Here is a 17,918-nt window from a genome sequence, read left to right on the forward strand (position 1 = left end):
CAAGGAAAAAGGAAAACAAGCTATCATCCATGTACACTTTTCTGCAGCCAGTTTGACAGGCATGTGGAACAGTGGACATGGCGGGGCTGACAGCCGGAAAGGTGGTAGTTGGCTTTCCTTTGTAAATGTCTCTTGAGTAGCTGGGGATGGTACTGCATGCCTAAATCCCAGCCCTTGGGAGGCTGAGGTAGGAGGATCATGAGTGTGAGACCAGCTTAGGCTACATATTGAGTTTGAGGTCCACCTGGATTATATGAGACCCTGTCTCAAAAAAAATCTTTTGAGTCACAGTGAGCAACTGTTGGAATTGTGTTTTTCCTGCTGGAATCATGAACCTTGTTTACCATCTTGAGATAGTTTTTGTTCTGTTCAGAAGGCAGGACCACTTTATATAATGTGGCCCCAAACTTGAGACTGTCCTGCCTCAGCCTCCTGAGTGCTGAGATTACAGTCATAGAATGAGAGGGGAGCATGAGCTGGAAGTGGTGGGATCATGGGAAGGGCCTCCAGAATCCTTGTCTGAAAGCAGTGCAGGCAGAGGAAACCGCGTGGACAGGACGGCATCACTGTAAACTGTCTTGAAGGCTGTGGGCAAAGGCGCCAGGGTGAGCGGTAACTGTGCACATACTTAGCACAGCCCTGCCTGAAGGGGCGTGGCCAGTGTGGCTGGGGGTGTGGCTGCTGCCTCAGGAAAGTCTGGACTTTGTCAAGCAGGTTCTCTGAGTGAGTTTTCCCAGCAGGACCTGCCCTCACATCTCTGTCCCACACTTCAGAGTCTTCCTCTCCTAGATTTGTCTCTGATTGGCCACAGATCCTTGGCAGGTCCTGGGATTATTTCAGTGGGTCCTCTTTCTGTCGTGCCAAGAGAACCTCTGAGTCCCTGTCGGTCATTCACTTTGCAAACATCTGCTGAGCCCTGCTCGGGGTGAGCCCTGTGCTAGGTGCGGAGGACTCACTAGTGACTGTGTGTGAAGGAAAGCCCAACGGCCCACTTTTCTCTGGAGCTGCTCCCCTTCCTCATCTTCCTCCAGGGCTTGCTGTGGCTCTGCCAGCCCACATCACATCATTTCTCCTTCAGGGGCCCCGTACACATTTGCATATGCAAGTTCTCCTTATTTTGTGTGTGATTGATGAGAGTTTTTGTTGTCACTGGTGCTGGGAATTGAACTCAGGGCTTAAAACATGCTGCACAAGCATGCTACCTACTGAGCTACCCTTTCTATTTTATTCTGGGACACAGTCTTACTAAATTGCTCAGGCTGGCCTTGAATTCACAATTCCTTTGTCTCTGCCTCCCCTGAATACTTGGACATACAGGCTCTGCCCTGCATCCTTCTTTATATGGAGTTTTATATGTGAGAATGCTAATTTTGAGTTATTTTGATTGTAGTAAATTTCAGACTGTGAGGCCAAGGTAATGTTTTGAGGGTTTCATTCTTCTTTTACTTCATGTTGTTTTTATTTATTTAATTTTAATTTTTTGGTACAGGGAATTGAACTCAGGACCTTGCACTTGCCAGGCTGGCACTGTGCCACTGAGCTATATCCCTAGCTCTCGTGTTGTTTTTAGTGCTAAGAATTGCCCAGCTCCAGACCAATGTTGTAGGCACTTTGTTGAAAATGAGCTTTTCAGCCATTGGAACAGCACTGCCCAAGAGCTGGTAGGTACCCTGGGATGTAGGGGCAAGGGACAGAAGGGTGGGTGCCCACAGGGTGAGGAGGAGGGTGGTAAAGTTTTGTCCCTTGCTTCGAACTCCTGCCTCAGCCTCCTGAGTGCTGGGATTACAGGCTTGCACCACCACGCCCAGCTCGCCCTTCTGTATTCAGAGATAGAACTAAGGGACGTAATCGATCCCCAGTAATGATTTTCTTTTACTGTTCAAGTCAGACAAACACACCTGACTCCTTATTCTATGTAAAAACAAGGCAAACAAGAGCCACGCCCGGTAGCACACTCCTATAATACCAGCTACCTGGAAGGCTGGGGAGGAGAATTGCAAATTAAACCCCGCCTATGCAATTTATAGAGAACGTGTCTCAAAAATTTAAAAAAATAAAGAAGTTAAAAGGGTTAGGGATGTAGCTCAGTGGTAGAGCATTCCTGTATTCAATTCCTGGTATGGGGAAAAAAAAAAAAAAGACAAGCAGGATATGGCTAGTAAAATCTTTTTCTTTAATTTCTCAGAGTCAGTGGGGTCTCAGGCCAGGTAGGTGTTCCCTGCAAGTGTCCAATGGCAGGCTTTGGGAAGTCTTATACGCTGGTGTTTCTGGGGCCAGCCCAGTACCCCAGGTGCACCAGGTGGTTAGTCTCTTCATGCGTTAGAGAAGTAAACTCTTAACTTCATGGTGCCTCGGACAGGGCCGGGTGTGAAATAGGCACTTGCCATCTTCCTGGGCTAAGGGTCTGTCCCGGCAGCCCTCACGGATCCGCTGAGGGTTGAGTCTCTAGTCAGTTCTGGGTCTGGAGGCCAGGCAGGAACTTGTGAGGCTCCTGGGCCAGTCTTGGCTTCTGCTGCCTGGGGCTCAGGGGCAGGGGACCAGGACCTGCTTTCTCCCTAATCACAGAGGCTTGAGTTCCCAGCTGCAGCAGAATTTGGAGGAAAGCTGACCGACCGCACAGCACTGTCCACTGACCCCTAGGTAAAGGCTGTAGTAGTAGAATTTACAGGGGCTAGAACCCGGGACAAACTTACTCAACATTACAGCATGACTTCTGACTCCCGATTAGAGCTTTCTAACTTTAAGAGTGTTCCCCAAAGTTGGGAAACTGGGGTGCTGGACAGCCCAAAGTTATGCCTGTTGAGGTTTCCGTGTAGGTATCTGCAAGCCTGGATCTGGGAGGCAGCAGGCGCCTCAATGGTTTCGGCTGGACAGAACGCTTGGCCACACCTGGGAGCCATGGCAACTCCAGAAGACAGCTGGGAATGTTACCAGACAGCTGGCTCTGGGGCTAAGACTCTTGGGAAGGCTGTGGACAGGTAGTTAAAAACGTGTGTGACTGGCCAAGTGTTCCCTCAGAGTGCTGGGCCCGGCAGGAGAGTCCATGGTGATATCTGGTTGGCCTGAAGGTGCTCTTGGAGGGTATCCCCGTCACTAGAGACTGGAAAGGCCAGGGCCTAAGACACAGGTTCCACGCATGCTGTCAGTCTTGGTGCCGGGCTGTACCGTGATTTCCCAGAAAGATGTCTGCAGCCGGGGTTCAGTTCTTCCCCTTCTGTCTTTTCTCTTTTCCTTCAGCCCAGTTGCTCTTTACTTTTGAGCAGTAATGGGTTCGGTTCTTATGATGCCCAAAGGAGAGGGCCCCTAAGACTGAGGTCCTCGTTTTTTTCTGGTGTCCCAGGTGGGGGCCACTGGAAAGCCGAGGAAATAATGAAAGTCCTTCAAGCCATTGCTGACCTGGGGCCCTGCTCTGGGCAGGGGCTCTTTCTGCACACCTGCCTGCTGCTCTGTCCTCCTCCAGCCCCGTCAGTCCCAGTACCCCTGTCCTGGCTCCCCCAGGAATCTTCTGCTGATGAGCTGCTACTCAGGTCTGTTACAGCACTCTCCCTTCTATGGAGTTCTAGCCAGTGAAGCCAGCTCTTTTACTGCAGTATAGTAAACCCAACCTTTGTCTCATCTCCCCTGGGAATTTGACTCATTGGTTGAAGCAACCCTTTATGAAAGATGAGTGGTATTAATATGGCTGTCTACCGCACCAAAAGAAGCGTTAGCAGGGTCATTTCCTATAAACCTTGCCTAATTACAAATTACTTCTCATCAGTTAATTAACACAGGCAGTAGAGCTTCTGCTTCCTTCCACTGCAGCCACATCAGGCTGTGGGAACCCTGCCCTTGTGGGTTTCTCAGTGGGGAGCAGAACTGAGTGCCGGTGTGTAGGGAAGGGGAGCTCAAGGGGGCCGCGCCAGAGGCCCGAGTGTGGATGCAGGCACGCACTGGCCTGTCCTCCGGTGAGGCAAATGTGCAAGGGGTGCCACAGAGGTGAACACCAAGAGACAGAGGCGTGTGAGGGGCAGGGGTCCTCTGGTCAGGCACCAGATCAGCCATCAGCCATCAGGGAATTTGGTCTCCATGGGCTTCAGGAGGACTGGGAATCTCCTTAAAATCAGTCAGTCAATCAATCAACCAGCCAATTTTAGGACTGTGTAAAGTTTTCCTCCTAGTGATAATATCTAAGATTTTTAATCAGATTTATAAAGAGATCCATGCTTTAGGAAACTGAAAGAAAGCCAGAGATGGGAAATGGCTTTATTTTAGATTGTGAGAATGACTTCCACTTGAATATGATTAAGTAAAAGCATCTCTTTTTTTTTTAGACAGGATCTCACTATGTAGTATGAGGCTGGCTTTGAAATTGCTTGTGTAGCCCAGGCTGGCCTCAACTCATAGGGATCCTCCTGCCTCAGCCTCCAAAGGGCTGGGATTACAGGCATGCACCACCACACCTGGCAAAAGCATCTTTGAACTAAACTATAAAAACAAGAAACAAAAAATTATACCTTTAACAAAACTAGCACATACCTATAACCTGAAATACAAAACAAAGAGTGGCTTCTAATTACAGAAAATCAGTGCAGGATGAGAGAGGCTACTAGGAAGAGAAACTTGACCCGTAGAACTAGGGCAAAGAGCTCAGAGTTCAGAGCTCAGAACCAGTAACCCGCTCCAAGTGATACCATGATTTACGAGGGAAGTGGAGTTGTTCAGGGAATTGAGCAGGGTATGGGGAGAAGCCGTGGGTTGCCAGCAGCTCAGACAATGTAAAGACAGTGTAAATTCAAAATAGATGAAACAGGTATCTCTGGAGAGTGAAGCAAATGGAATTCAAGGACATAATAGACAAGAATTTTCTCTATTGAAGTAAAAGAACATTTACTGCAAGTCTTTAGTCTGAAAAGACATACTGAATTTTAGGAAAAATAGATATGGAGTACTCAACAAAATACTGTCTTGATGAAGTTACTGAACTTCAAAAAGAGTTCTATTGCATCCTGAGGAAAAAAGTTAGTATATATATAAGGGAGAAAATCAGGCTGGCCAAGAGCTTTACACAGGAATAATCCATGACAGAAAACAGAGAGACTATGTTTGCGAAGTTCTCAGGGGAGGTAGGAATTCAGAATGTTACATCCAGTCGAGCTGCTCAGGTGTGAAGTTCACATAGACGTGTTCAAACATACAAGAACTGAAAGAATATGATTCCTAAGAGGGAGAGGAAGGGAGGGAGAAAGAGAGAGAGGGGAAGGGAGGAAAGGGAGGAGAGACGGAGAGAGAGAGAGAGAAAGAGGGAGAGAAGTATTCCCATGAGTTATTCTTAAAGGAATGAAGCAGCCAGGGCTGGTGGCTCAGGGCTGTAATCCCAGTACTCTGGCTGAGAGACTGAGGCAGGAGGACCAAACATTCCCAGTCCAGCCTGGACAATTTAGTAAAACCCCGTCTCAAAATAAAAATAAAAAGGGGCTGGGGATATAGCTCTGCATGAAGACCCTGGGTTCAATATTCAGCACCACATTATAAATAAATTAGAAAACAGGCAAATAAATAAACAAAATTTTCTCTAGGTAAATTCAGTGACTAGAAAAGATAGGATTAAAGGACTCGTAAGTCCACAACACTATCCTCACGCTAAGAGATTTTCAGTCAGCTCTCACTTGCCTTCAGGCAAGCTGTCATCACACAATGCCTGTCACAGGCACAATGTATGACATTCAGGCCTAGTGTGGTGTACCTCTGTAATCCCAGCGCTCTGGAGGCTGAGGTGGAGGATTGTCACGAGTTCCAGGCCAGTCTGGGCTGCATAGTAAGTTCAGGGCCAACATTAGCTACGTATAGCCAGACTGTGTCCAAAAGCGGGGTGGCGGGGGGTGGGGGGGTGTATTTGGCTTTCAAAGTCATACTGAGCTCATGGTATTCAGTACCTTAGCTGATTGATGCCCCCATGCAGCTTTTATGACTCTGGGAAAACCATAGGACAGAGACGCACAGTGGACCGAGGGACAGTCACAGGTCAGCACTACAGGAGCCACTGCTGTACAGCCTCTGGTCCCTTTCTAGTGGTGGATGACTTTGACCTGAGAGGGGCCTGGCCATCTGACTGAGCCCCTCCAAGAAGCTGCTTATGTCTTGATGCAGGCCTAAAGGTTTGGTTTTATTCTACCCCACACATGATGCCTCAGTGGCCTTTATGCTTAACTGTCCACAACAGTCTTTCCCATAGGTCTCTGCTACCCCAGCCCTCCAGACAGTCACCACCGATTAACGGAGGTTAGAGGAAAGTTACCCTTATTTGCCATCTTGCTGTGGTTTCTAGAGGCTGGCTAGTCCTGAAGGAGGCCAAGGCTGAATCGGATTGTTCCACCTAAGCGTCTCCACCTAAGAGAGCTGCTTGGCCCCCAGGCCCACTCTGTTTGCAGCATGGCCTGGCTCCCACCTGCTGGTCTCTCCTCCCCTACTGGTAGCCTCCTCTGGTCTATGTTTGATGGCAGCAGCTCTTGTTCCCTTCCAGGCCCTTTTGCCACGTTCTCCCCTCTGACCCACCTCCAGTCACCCCGAACTTTTTCTCTCAGCAGTAGCAGATCGTCAGAACCCACAGCCTTAAACGTGTTCTCACTAGCCCACACAGAATGCCTAGCACCCACTGTGTTTCGCGTTTGCTCCCAGGAAGAGTCCTACTAGGTGCTTCAGAGTGGGAAGGGTGAGGAGAGGTAACGACATTAATGTTCTTTCATGTGACTTGGTCTGCTCAAGGGCACAGGTGCCTGCACACCCTGGCTCCAGCCTCAGCCCTTGCAGGCCGTCCCAGAGGCTGCTACCAGGGCAGCTCCTGTGCTTGTCACCCCTCCCGGTGGCTGTGCCTTATGGATGTGTCTGGTGTCTGGAGCACCTTTTAGTCACTAGAATTTCTCAACCTCATGGCCCTGCTGGGGATTGCTGACAAAGGAGAGCCCAGCTTCTGACAGCTGGGTTATTTCTGCCAGGGGTGGTCATGTGTGAGACAAGAGGCTACAGAGGCGTTGAGGACTGGTGGCAGAGATCCTGGCTGAATTGGCTCTGTCCTTGTCCTCCTTCCTAGCAGCCTGTCTGCGGCCAGAGGGCTCCTTCCTGTCTTGGAAAACAGCGTGGGGTCAGCATGGTTTCTGAATAGCTAACAGCCCTAAATGTTGAAAGAAAGGAAAGCTGGTGGAAATCAGGAAATTTCTATGTCCTCTACCTTTCTTGGCCATCTTTAAAAAGTAATTATCTGCTTGTAATCTCAGCTACTCAGGAGGTTAAGGCAGGAGAATTGCAAGTTTGAGGTGAGCCTGGGGCACTTGGTGAAACCCTGAAAATTTAGAAAAAGAACTGGGGATATATGGCACAGTGGTAAAGTGCTTATGTAGCATAAGCAAGGCCCTGAGTTTAATCCCTAGTGCCTCAAAAAATATCTCTAGATAAGGTAATTTTAGTTTTCCCTGTTTGACTTCCAGTTCTTTTTTTTTAGACAAGGTCTCACTATACAGTTCAGGCTGACCTTGAACTTGCTATGTAGCCCAGGCTAGCTTCAAACCCATGGTGATCCTCCTGCCTCAGCCTCTTGAGTGCTGGGATTACAGGATTGTGTTACATGCCCAGATTCCAGCTAGTTCTTAACATCTGTCCTCTCCCCTGTCCCTGCCTGATACCCTGTGTCTTTTCTGCTGTATATCCGTGTCCCTTTCCCTGTCTTACTCACTGTCCTTACCTTGCACTCTGCGAGTTACAGGACTCCCTGAGGCTGTGGAGAGGAACACTGGCCTCAGAGGGCCTCCCTGCTGATGGTCCATGGCCACCAGGCCAGTTCCCCCTGGTACAGCCCTGGGTCCTGCCCGTGGATGCCTCCTTCTCTTTTTCCTGACTCCCTGCTTTTCTCCTGCCCAGCAGCTGTATGTTGGTAGATGCTTTCGCGTGTACTCCCTGAGAAGAGCCTCCTGGAGGGATCGCCTCCATCTTCTCAGCCTGCTCCTGCCCCCCTGACCTGTGGGATCTGTGTCCAGACAGCTCCACTCTGGTGGGCTGTGTTCAGCAGCGCAGCGAGCTGCCCCAGCCCAGCACGCGTGGGTTGGGAGATGGGTGGGGCGTTCCTGGTTCATGGCCCTCAGGGGTGTAGGGCCACCCCTTTTTCTGCTGCAGCTCCTCAGCCTCGGGTATGCGCTCATCACAACTGTTGGGCACTGCACTCTTGGGCACCCCTGTGGCTCACTGTGGTTTGTCCTCCTTGGTCTGACTGCTTGGTCTGTGTCTTCTCTGCAGCCATAGATGTGGCTACTCTCTACAGTCTTTCCTGGACCGCTGCTCTCTGGTAACCTCTATTCCTGAGCATTACTTGTGCACCAAACCCTTAAACTCTGCTAGGTAAAGACGTACTGGATTTGAAATGAAATTACGACCCCTCCCCCGAGGTCTCTTGCCAACCCCCTGCCATAGTTGAGCCCCACCAAACCCACACTTGTGGTTTGTTATTACACTCTTCAGCCCCTGACGGGCTTCTCTCCTGCAGCTCCCCCCTCAGTTTACAGGAGCGCTCCTCCTTGTGACTCAAGCAAAGTGCCCACTGTCCCTTCCCTTCCTCCCTCAGGAGCTCTCGTCTGGGCTGCTGTCTTATCTTTGCTAGATTCCTGTCTCCAGCATCTTCTTTGCCACAGAGCCCACACACTCACCTGGAAAACTTAGAGGCCCTGCTGTCCTGGCCCTTTACATTGTGGCTTTGAGGTTGTTGATTAATTCAGAAAACTCAGCGTACTGTTGCTGGGAGTTGATGTAGGTGCTGGGAATAGCTGACTTCTGTCATACAGCCGCCCCGTGAAGCAGGTGCTGACACCTCTGGACTGCCTGTGCTCTTCCCTCTGCGGCTCAGACCCTTGCACCCCACGGAGAGCAGCCTGCCTTTCAGACACAGTGTGATGTCTCCCAGAGCAGGCTGAAGCCGCTGCCCTCCCTAGGACGTCAGCAATGTGCTTGCAGTGATTTGTTTGGACATTTGTTTCTTCTCTAGACTGGAGGCTCCCAGAGGACTGGATCCCTGTCTGATTTACTTTCTTAAAATTTTACTTTAATTAAATATTGAATAGATTTTTATAGTGACTCTATGTATATGATAAAAGAATAACAATACAATGAACACCTGAGAATGTAAGTCTTTTTACAATCAATGCCTTCACAGGGCCTGGAACTAGTCCAGGGATCAGTAAATGTTTGTAAATGACCAAAAGCCTGAATGAATGAATGAATGAATGAATGAATGAATGAATATCTGATATTGGAGTCATTTTTTTCTGTGAGTCTTTTAGTCTGCTGACCAAGTGCTAAGTGAAGTGGTCATAACTGATGGCATCATTGCCCTGACTCAGCCTCACTGTGAGCTCACTGTACTGTTCACATTTTTCTGTGCATGTAGATGTCCTTACTGAGTATTCACTCAATGCCAAGCATAGTGCTGAGTGCTGGGTGTGTAGCGGGGAGCAAACCAGATACCTCTTCTTGAGGAACATCCATTAAACAGCTCTTTGCAAAAAGAAACTGAAGAGCTCAAATTGCAGTGCCTCCCACCCCTCTACAGCTGTGCTGTGCGTCCCTGGGAAGGCCGTGTAGGACAGTGTCAAAGATGTGAACTAGGGGCCATACGTTGGAATCCTAGCCCTATCATTTGCACATCATGGTGGCTTCACAAGTCAAACTTACATGCACGGCAGTTTCCTTGTGTATAAAATGTGCAAAATGGATCCTATGCCATGAATGTGCTGTTGAGCTTAAAGAAGTTAGTATGTGACACCAGCACAGTCAATATCACCACCGTTACTGTTAGAGCATTCCAGATGGTGGGTCCAGAGTGTGGCCAGCAGCCCTTCAGAGCCCTGGCGTTGTCCCCGCAGCTCTCTCCTGCAGGAAGTCCGGCCAAGAGGATGCCAGGCCGGGCTCTTGCCGTGTTTCATCAGCCCTAACATATTTTGGGTCACATCTTATTCTTCTTATCCATGACAAGCTTACAGTCCACCCATTCAGGAAATCCAAATTGAGCATCCAGTTTGGGTCTGGTTAAAATGTCTCCAGAAATACTACATTGTGATTCACATTGAATTTAAAAGTTACTATAGCTAGGAGGGAGAATCCCACGTTAGAACCCAGCCTGAGCAACTTAGTGAGCCCCTGTCTCGAAATAAAGAGGACTGGGGATATAGTTCAACACTTCCTGGGTTCAATCCCTAGTGCTGAAGAGAAGAAAAGTCACTGTGTAAATGGAAGATTGCCTGTCATTCATCAGGCAACACAAATAGTAGGAATTGCTAAATTTTCTAGAAGGCCTTGCACAGCCTACAGAGGGGTCCACAGCCCAGTCACATGTTATTAAGCACTGTCAGCTTTCTTTCTTTCATCTTCCTCTTTTTTTTTTTGATGTAGGGTCTCGCTATGTAGCCTAGGCTGGTTTTAAACTCGTGGCAATCCTCCTACCTCAGCCTCCTGAGTGCTGGGATTACAGGCATGTACCACCACACACACCTTGTTTTTTTTTTTTTTTTTTGAGAAAGAGTCTTGCCATGTAGTTCAGGCTGGCCTCAAACTCATGGTGATCCCCCTGCCTCAGCTTCCTAAATGCTGGGATTATAGGTGAGTGCCATCAAGCCCAACCTGAGTAGCTTTTAAGAGCTTCTTTTTTTTTGTTTTTTTGTTTTTTTTCTGGTACCAGGAATCAAACTCATGACCTTGCACTTGCCAGGCAGGCGCTGTGCCACTGAGCTAAATCCCCAGCCCCAAAGAGCTTCTTTTAGGGAGGCTGAGACAGGATGATTGCTGCAAATTCGAGGCCAGTCTGAGCTACATGGTGAGTTCAAGGCCAGCTTACACTTCATGGAAAGATCTTGTCTCAAAAAACAACATCCCCCGCAAAAAAGCTGCTTTTGAATGCTAGCTACAAATAATTTAAATGAAAACTAAACTATTAATTTAACCCTGTGGGAAATATTTCTTTAGGATACCTAAAAATTAATCTGTTGGAAAGTCCTAGAGAAGCCTAGGTTCTGAGTGTGGGCTAGAAATGCTGTTGCTGCCTTGATGGGTAGATGGCTAGGTACATGCTATTGGTGGTTGATGCATGCGTGATAGGAGATTTAATAGTTTTTCTTTTCTTTTTCTTTTTTCTTTTTTTTTTTTTTTTTTTTTTTTTTGATACAGAGTCTCTCTATGTGGTTCACGCTGGCCTTGAGGTCACTTTGTAGCCCAGGCTGGTCTCGGACTTGAAACAATCCTCTTGCCTCAGCCTCCCGAGTGCTGGGATTACAGGCGTGTGCTACCACGCCCGGCTACTTTTTCTTTTCTTTTCTTTTCTTTTTTCTGGTACTGGGAATAGAACTCATGACCTCAGGCTTGAGGTCTTATGCCACTGAGCTATATCCCCAGCCCTAGTTTTTCTTTTCTTGGGAGTCTTCTTTTTTCAGTCCTAGGGATTGAGCTGTGAATTTTTACACTGAGCTATATCTCCAGCATATTTTTTGTCATCTTTATTTTGAAACAGGGTCTCACTAAGGTCTTGCTAAGTTGCCTGGGCTGGATTCTAGCCTGTGACCTCCTGCCTCAGCCTCCCCTGTGCTGGGATTACAAGTGTGCTCCATCATGTCTGGCTTCCAGAACAGTCTTTATTAGACTAGGGGTATGCTTCTGCACTCATAGTTCCCTAATGGGAGGAAGGACTGCAGGTGTCTTGGGGTGGGCCTCCCTCTGCCCGCTTCATCTCCTCTCTGAAATAGTTCGTCACAGGATGCCCTGCCAGTTGGCTCCAAGCAGCTGGCCTTCTCTTTGGGCTCCTCTGCAGCCAGGCAAGCTTGGGATGGACATAATGGGCAGGCACATTGGGCCTTCTTCAGTGGTTTCTCAGGGGTTAGGTCTTAGACCACATCCAGCCCTAGAGCAGTGGGAGACTAGCACTCCATCCCATCCTGTGAGACTTGGGTTGGCATCTGGCTCATTGGAGGGCCACAGAAGGAAAGTGCCTTAGAGTTCTGGTATCATCATGGAGCCTCTTAAAAATGCAGACCCCCACCCTAGACTTAAGGAATGTGAATTCGCTCTTTTTGGGGAGTAAATGGTCCATCTAGGATCATGTCATGTGGCCTGGTGTGGAGGGTTGAAGTGGGAGATGTGTGTCAGGACTCAGCACAGGGGACAGCAAGTAGTGGCTGTGAGAATGCTACTGGGCAGGAGAAGGAGGGTGGTAAAGGGCCTGACAGGGCCACCCAGCTTGCTAGAGTCCTTGCAGGCTGCTTCTCTAAGATATGTCTCTAACACATTCATTTTTCAATGTCATTTCAGCGTTTCCCGGAGACTGGACCCCAAGGAGCCCCTCGGTAGCCAGAGAGCAGCCTCCCCAACCCCAAAGCAAGCTTCTGCTACTGCTCCTAGCCGCGAGAGCCCCCGGGAAACCAGGGCACAGGGGCCCGCAGGACAGGAGGCTGATGGTCCCCGTAGGACGCTGCAGGTGGACAGCAGGACACAGAGATCAGGGCGGTCCCCCTCTGTGTCACCAGACAGAGGCAGCACCCCCACATCACCCTACTCCGTCCCCCAGATCGCCCCTCTTCCCAGCAGCACCCTGTGCCCCATATGCAAGACCTCGGACCTCACTTCAACCCCCAGCCAGCCAAACTTCAACACATGCACCCAGTGTCACAACAAGGTCTGCAACCAGTGTGGGTTCAACCCCAACCCGCATCTTACCCAGGTAACTGCACTCTGCGCCGGCTTCCCACTTACCCACTGCCTCATTGCCATGCCACCCCTGGTCCCTTCCCCTCTACCACCTCTTTTCCTGGTCATTTCCCTCAGCCTCCAGCATCTGTGTCTTCCTGATTTGGGGTGGGGGTGGGGTTCCTGGCTCCAACATGTGGCAGCAAAGAACAAAGCCTGGTCCAGATTTCCTGAGGGATTCTTTAACCCCAAAAGCTTGGGAAGAACCCCAGAATAGGAGACGCTTTCTTACCTGGGTCAAGTTTGGCCTGAAAAACCAAACCTTGGAGAGGTCAGTGACAGTCCTATGGTCAACTTTCCCCAGTGGTTACTCATTTGGAGAGGGTATGAGCAACTGGAGCCCAAAAGGAGGCAAGTTTCTTTGCCCTGAGCTGCCTCTGTTCTTGACATCTAGGAAACTCCTCCTCTGGGCTTCTGTTCTAGTTAGCTGGGGGCGTGTGTTGGTGGACCAGCCTACCCATCCCCAGAGAGATGACCTTGGGTAAAGCAGAGACTCAGGCTGGCAGCCATGCATTCACAAAGGCTACTATAGAACCGTACCTATGGGTTTGGCCTCTTTTTTTTCTTTTTGCTCCAGAGGATTTCAGGTCCCCAGTTTCATTCAGGTGCTTTGCATTGCTGTGGGATGCCACACCAAGGGCCTGAAGGTTCTCTGGCGCCCCGGTTGGGTGCTGTTGGGTATTGCTTGAGGCCCGGTCATTCGTTTGAAATGAACTACCTAGGTTTATTGGCCTCCTCCCTCTCCTCCAGGACAATTCACAGAAGTCTGGTCCTGCCTGCAAGGCTCTGGTGCCCTTGGACATGGTGGAGAGTGGCTGAGTATAAGCGTGGGCCTCAGCGCCCCTGGAATTACCAGCAGCTGGAGCCGTTTGGACCGTGTGGGAGGGGGCTGAGTGAGAATAACTGTTCACAGGTCAGGGTCTATATATGCCATGAGGTGCTGTGGGTGTGGGATGTGTGGTTTGTAAGAGGTAAGTGTGAGATTCCAAGGAAGGAGCTGTTGGTGGGGGGGCGATGACTCAGAGCATTTGGAGTCACTCCTGGAGTGTGGAGGCTTCCTGAGTAGGCGTGCATGCTCGTGATTGCTGCATCTGTGATTAGAAACAGGCCCAACCCTGCACCGATCAGTTAGGTAAGTGTCTGCTGCTCAGTACTGAGCACAGTGCGATCTGGGCCAGGAAAGCGTGCCTGTGTGTTGCCGCCCTTGAGAAGCTAGAAGCACCTGGTCTCTTAGGAGCAGGAGGTTTGGCAGATGCCCATGGCCCTGTGGTGAGCCCTCCTTGTGCTGGCCTTGCCCCTCCGGGTCCCAGACTCCTTGAGATGTTCAGCTGTGCTTCAGTCTCTGGCAGGGCAGAAAGCTGCACAGAGTGGCACCAGTCTCCTAGTGGGCATCTCAGCCTGCTAGATTCCACAGCCTCTGCCTTCAGGCTCCCCCAAATCCAGACCCTTCAACAAGGTGGAAAGGGAGCCAGCCTTTGGCTGCACCTGGAAAGAACAGCAGAGTGGGAGGACCTTAGGGACACTCAGTCCATCTGCCTCATGGGGTTGGGAGGAAGCCGAGGCTCAGGGCCAGGAGGAAAGTGGGCCTCAGACTTACTGCACACTCAGTTTTTGCTGAAGAGCAGGCCGCTTGGCCAAGTATTTCAAGCAAATGTTAGACTAGACAAATTAAGTGATTCTTGTCTCACTATGCACTTCAGGCTGACTTTGAACTCACTATGTAGCCCACGCTGGGCTCAAACTCACAGTGTTCCTCCTGCCTCAGCCTTCCGGGTGCTGAGATTATAGGGATCAGCTGGCCTATGAAATGGTTCTTGCTGTGAGATTTCTCAGGCTTTTTGCATCCTCAGGGGTGTCAGAAGTTCCAAGACAGAGCTGTAGTTGGCAGCCTTTTCCAGAATTGCTTTCACAGAGCACATTATGGTTGCTGTTCCATGCCATCCAGTTTGGAAAATGCTGACTTAGGTCATTCTGCAGGTTCATACCTGGTACATGTCCTGTTCTGCCAGGGTCTCCAGAGTTGGCTGTCAGGGGTATCCTGTCAAGGAAACCTAACCTTTGACACATTTTCCTGAGGAGTGGCAGAACATAATCTTTAAGCCAGTGCAGTTGCCCTTTGCCACTTGGCTAAGAGCACATTTACCTCCGTAGTCATACATGTGTTGAGAAAACAAGTTCACAGGTTTTGCTCACACCTGCTGTTAGAGCTGTCCTGGAAGACCACGTCTCTTTTGGACATTTATAACTGATACTATAAGCTAAGAATGGGTCGGGGATATAGCTCAGCGGCACAAGTGCCTACCTGGCAAGCACAAGTTCCTGAGTTCAATTCCCAGTACAAAAAAAAAAAAAAAAATTGCTAAGAAGACTTCTCTAGGGTTGGCCTTGTGGGTCTCTGGGCTGAGCGCTTCCTGGCCTGAGGTTCCACATGTGATTCTGAAGTTGGGCATCCGAGTGGCTGCAGACACTGGCCACAGGGCGGCGTCATCATAGGGGCCCTGACTGGGGCAGGGTGTAACTGGACCAGCTCGGACGGTCCTGGGCTCTGTCTGAGGAGGCCTGGCAGCCTGGGTCCTGGGCTCAGGGCATGTCGTCTGGACGCGCTGCTTCCCACTGGACAGGCGGAGGACCTGAAGTCCCGAGGAGGAATAAGGGCCACACAAGTGACCGGGAGGGTCTCAGGGCCTCTCGGGGGCCTTTGGGCATGTGACCGTGAGAAACAACATTTCTCGCCAGCAGAGGCCCCTTGACTGGTGTGTAACTCAAGATGCTGCCCAGATTAGGGGTCCAGTAGAGCCGCTGTGCTAATGGCTGTGTGGGGACCAAGGAGCAAAATGGAGGGTAAGAGTTTGGCACTACCAGGTAATGGTCACCACTGCCCCAGTGTTTTTGTTTTTGTGTCACGTGCCACCTGTCAGGGTCTTACTACTTTAGCAGGGATACAAAAAAGGGCAGACCTTGGGTAACCCACTTGGGCCCCCCTTCTGTCCCTCTCTTGGACAGAAGCTTTCTTTCCCTCAATAAATATAGTCTGCTCTTAAAAAAAAAAAAAAAAAAAGGGCAGACCAGGTGTGGAGATGACCCAGTACAGGCCCTAGGCTGCCATGCCCGCTTCTCCAGGGCCCAGGATTACTGTAACCGCCTTTCCACACACAGGTCAGAGAGCAGCCCCATCAGTGAAAAGCAGCAGCTGAGGTCTGTAATCCCTGCTCTTGGACAGGGCCTGACCTCCTGCTGGCCTGGGGCAATGCTGGCTGGTTCTCACGCAGACACGGTACTTGCTCTTGCGCCCCTGCCTGTGAGGCTCACAGGGAGGAGATACCCACTAGGTCCTTTGCTATATCTGCATACATGGAGTCATTAAAATGCATGGAAGGTGGGGAGGAGTACAGAGAGCACACTCTCCATTTACAGACAGGGAGACTGCGTCTCAGGAAGCCTGGCTCATTCTGGAGCAAAGGAAGGGGGATCCAGTGCCACTGAGCGGGTATCTCATTTTCTCCTATGAGGGTTCCACTCATGGCCCGCTTTTACTCAGACTAAAGCTGCTTTGGAACAAACAGGGCTGGACCAGCATCTCTTCTTGGATCTCACCAGTTCTGGTAGCTCAGGGCAGATAAATAATTTCACCTTTTTGAAATCCTGGCAAAAGACTAGGGAGTTTCCTTTTAACGTTTGAACATCTCCCACTCCCTACACAAGAGCCTCCCTCAGGCAATGCAGGGACACCAGAGGCCAGAGGTGCTAGGATTCCATGCTCATGGTGGAAGGAAGGAGAAAAGTGGGTCTCTTCTTCTCTTCCTAGGTATGGGTTTCGAACAAGTACTGTAAAGTTTCTGAATGTCAGGTTTTAGTGCAGGAGTGCAGGAGTGCAGGAGTGCAGGCCTCGGTGGTGTTGCTGATGCCCTGTGCCTGCTCAGGTCTGTTAGTCTACCTCTGCAACCTTCAGCAATTTATACTCCAGCTGGCCACCCCTTTCCGCACCAGGAAAGAGGCCTTGGCAGCCGTTGTTAGGCCTCTATTCTGGTAACTGGAGGTAGGAGGCAAGGCGTAGGCATGGCTGGCTGGGCAGAGAATAGGAAGGCGAGGTGGGCTGGGCAGTGAGGCCGCGAGTGAGCTGCAGGAGGCTGTGAGCAGTGCCTGGGGCAGTACAGCAGCTTCGTTCAGCGCAGCACTTGCGGCTCGCCCTAGGCTGCACCTCATGTGCATGAGTCTGTTTGCTCCCTCGGAGCAGCATCACCGCAGACCGTGCTGGGAGAGGTAGAGCTGCTCACACAGCCAGGCTTCTAGTCAGATGGGCTGACAGAGTACTGCCCTAAGAGAGGATCACGCGCTGCGCTAGGGAGGAAGGCAGGGCTACCACGTCCCCAGCCTGCCAGGTCTAGTGGTTCATCGGCCCCACCCTTCCTTATAAGTCCCTCTAAGAAAAGTACCATAGCACTGTGGGAGGCTGATGCAGGAGGACTGTGAGTTTGAGCCCATCCTGGGCAATTTAGGGACATAGTAAGACACTGTTTCAAAAAAATAAGGGGAGGGCCAGGGATATAGCTCAGTGGCATAAGGGCTTGCCTAGCAAGCCTGAGGTCATGAGTTCAATTCCTGGTACCAAAAAAAAGTGGGGGGAGGGGAGCTCAGAATGTAGATCAGTGCAAAAACCCTAGAGTCAATTTCCAGTACCACAAAAGAAAGAAAGAAAGAAGAGAGAGAGAGAGAACGGTTTTCACTCACCTGTTCCAAGGCTTGGACTTTCCCTAGCCCGACCCCGATGGCAAGCTCAAGTCTTGAGCCGGGCAGTCATCAGGGTGGGTGCTGGGGGAAGACAGGGAGCCGACACAGTGACTCTGAGCCTCTCCCTCTACTGCCTGCATCCTACTTTTGTCCAGCAAGAGCCAGGGCAACAGATGGCCTGGGAGTGGTGCTGTGAATTCAGCATGGGTCCCTCTGCTGTAGCCAACAGCCTTGCCCCGTCCTGGCCACACTGTTGCTTGAGCCAGAGAGGGCAGGGTTAGGACATGGGGCCTGCAGTGCTGTGTGCCCAGAAGGTAGTGCCTGCCCATGTTCCCAGTCTTCCTTCCTGTGCCCACAAATGAAAGGGAGGCAGGCCTCCAGGTGGCAGCCCTTGAGGAGCTCTTTCACCCACTGTATGTCTGGTCCTCAGGCAGTTTGCC

At 50.4% G+C, this 17,918-nt stretch overlaps 1 protein-coding gene across 1 annotated transcript in view; it reads left to right on the plus strand.

Moving 5' to 3' along the window:
* Positions 1-12,190: 12,190 nt before the first annotated feature.
* The window catches only part of Bsn (bassoon presynaptic cytomatrix protein), a 51,059-nt gene continuing 45,331 nt past the window's right edge, over positions 12,191-17,918 (plus strand). Inside the window, exon 1 of the mRNA XM_013507574.1 lies at positions 12,191-12,724. Coding sequence (XP_013363028.1) covers positions 12,191-12,724 — 534 coding nt within the window. The remainder of the gene's footprint in view (positions 12,725-17,918) is intronic.

This window comes from Chinchilla lanigera, unplaced genomic scaffold (genome assembly GCF_000276665.1).
Source record: "Chinchilla lanigera isolate Chin_1 unplaced genomic scaffold, ChiLan1.0 scaffold00131, whole genome shotgun sequence".
NCBI lineage: Eukaryota > Metazoa > Chordata > Mammalia > Rodentia > Chinchillidae > Chinchilla > Chinchilla lanigera.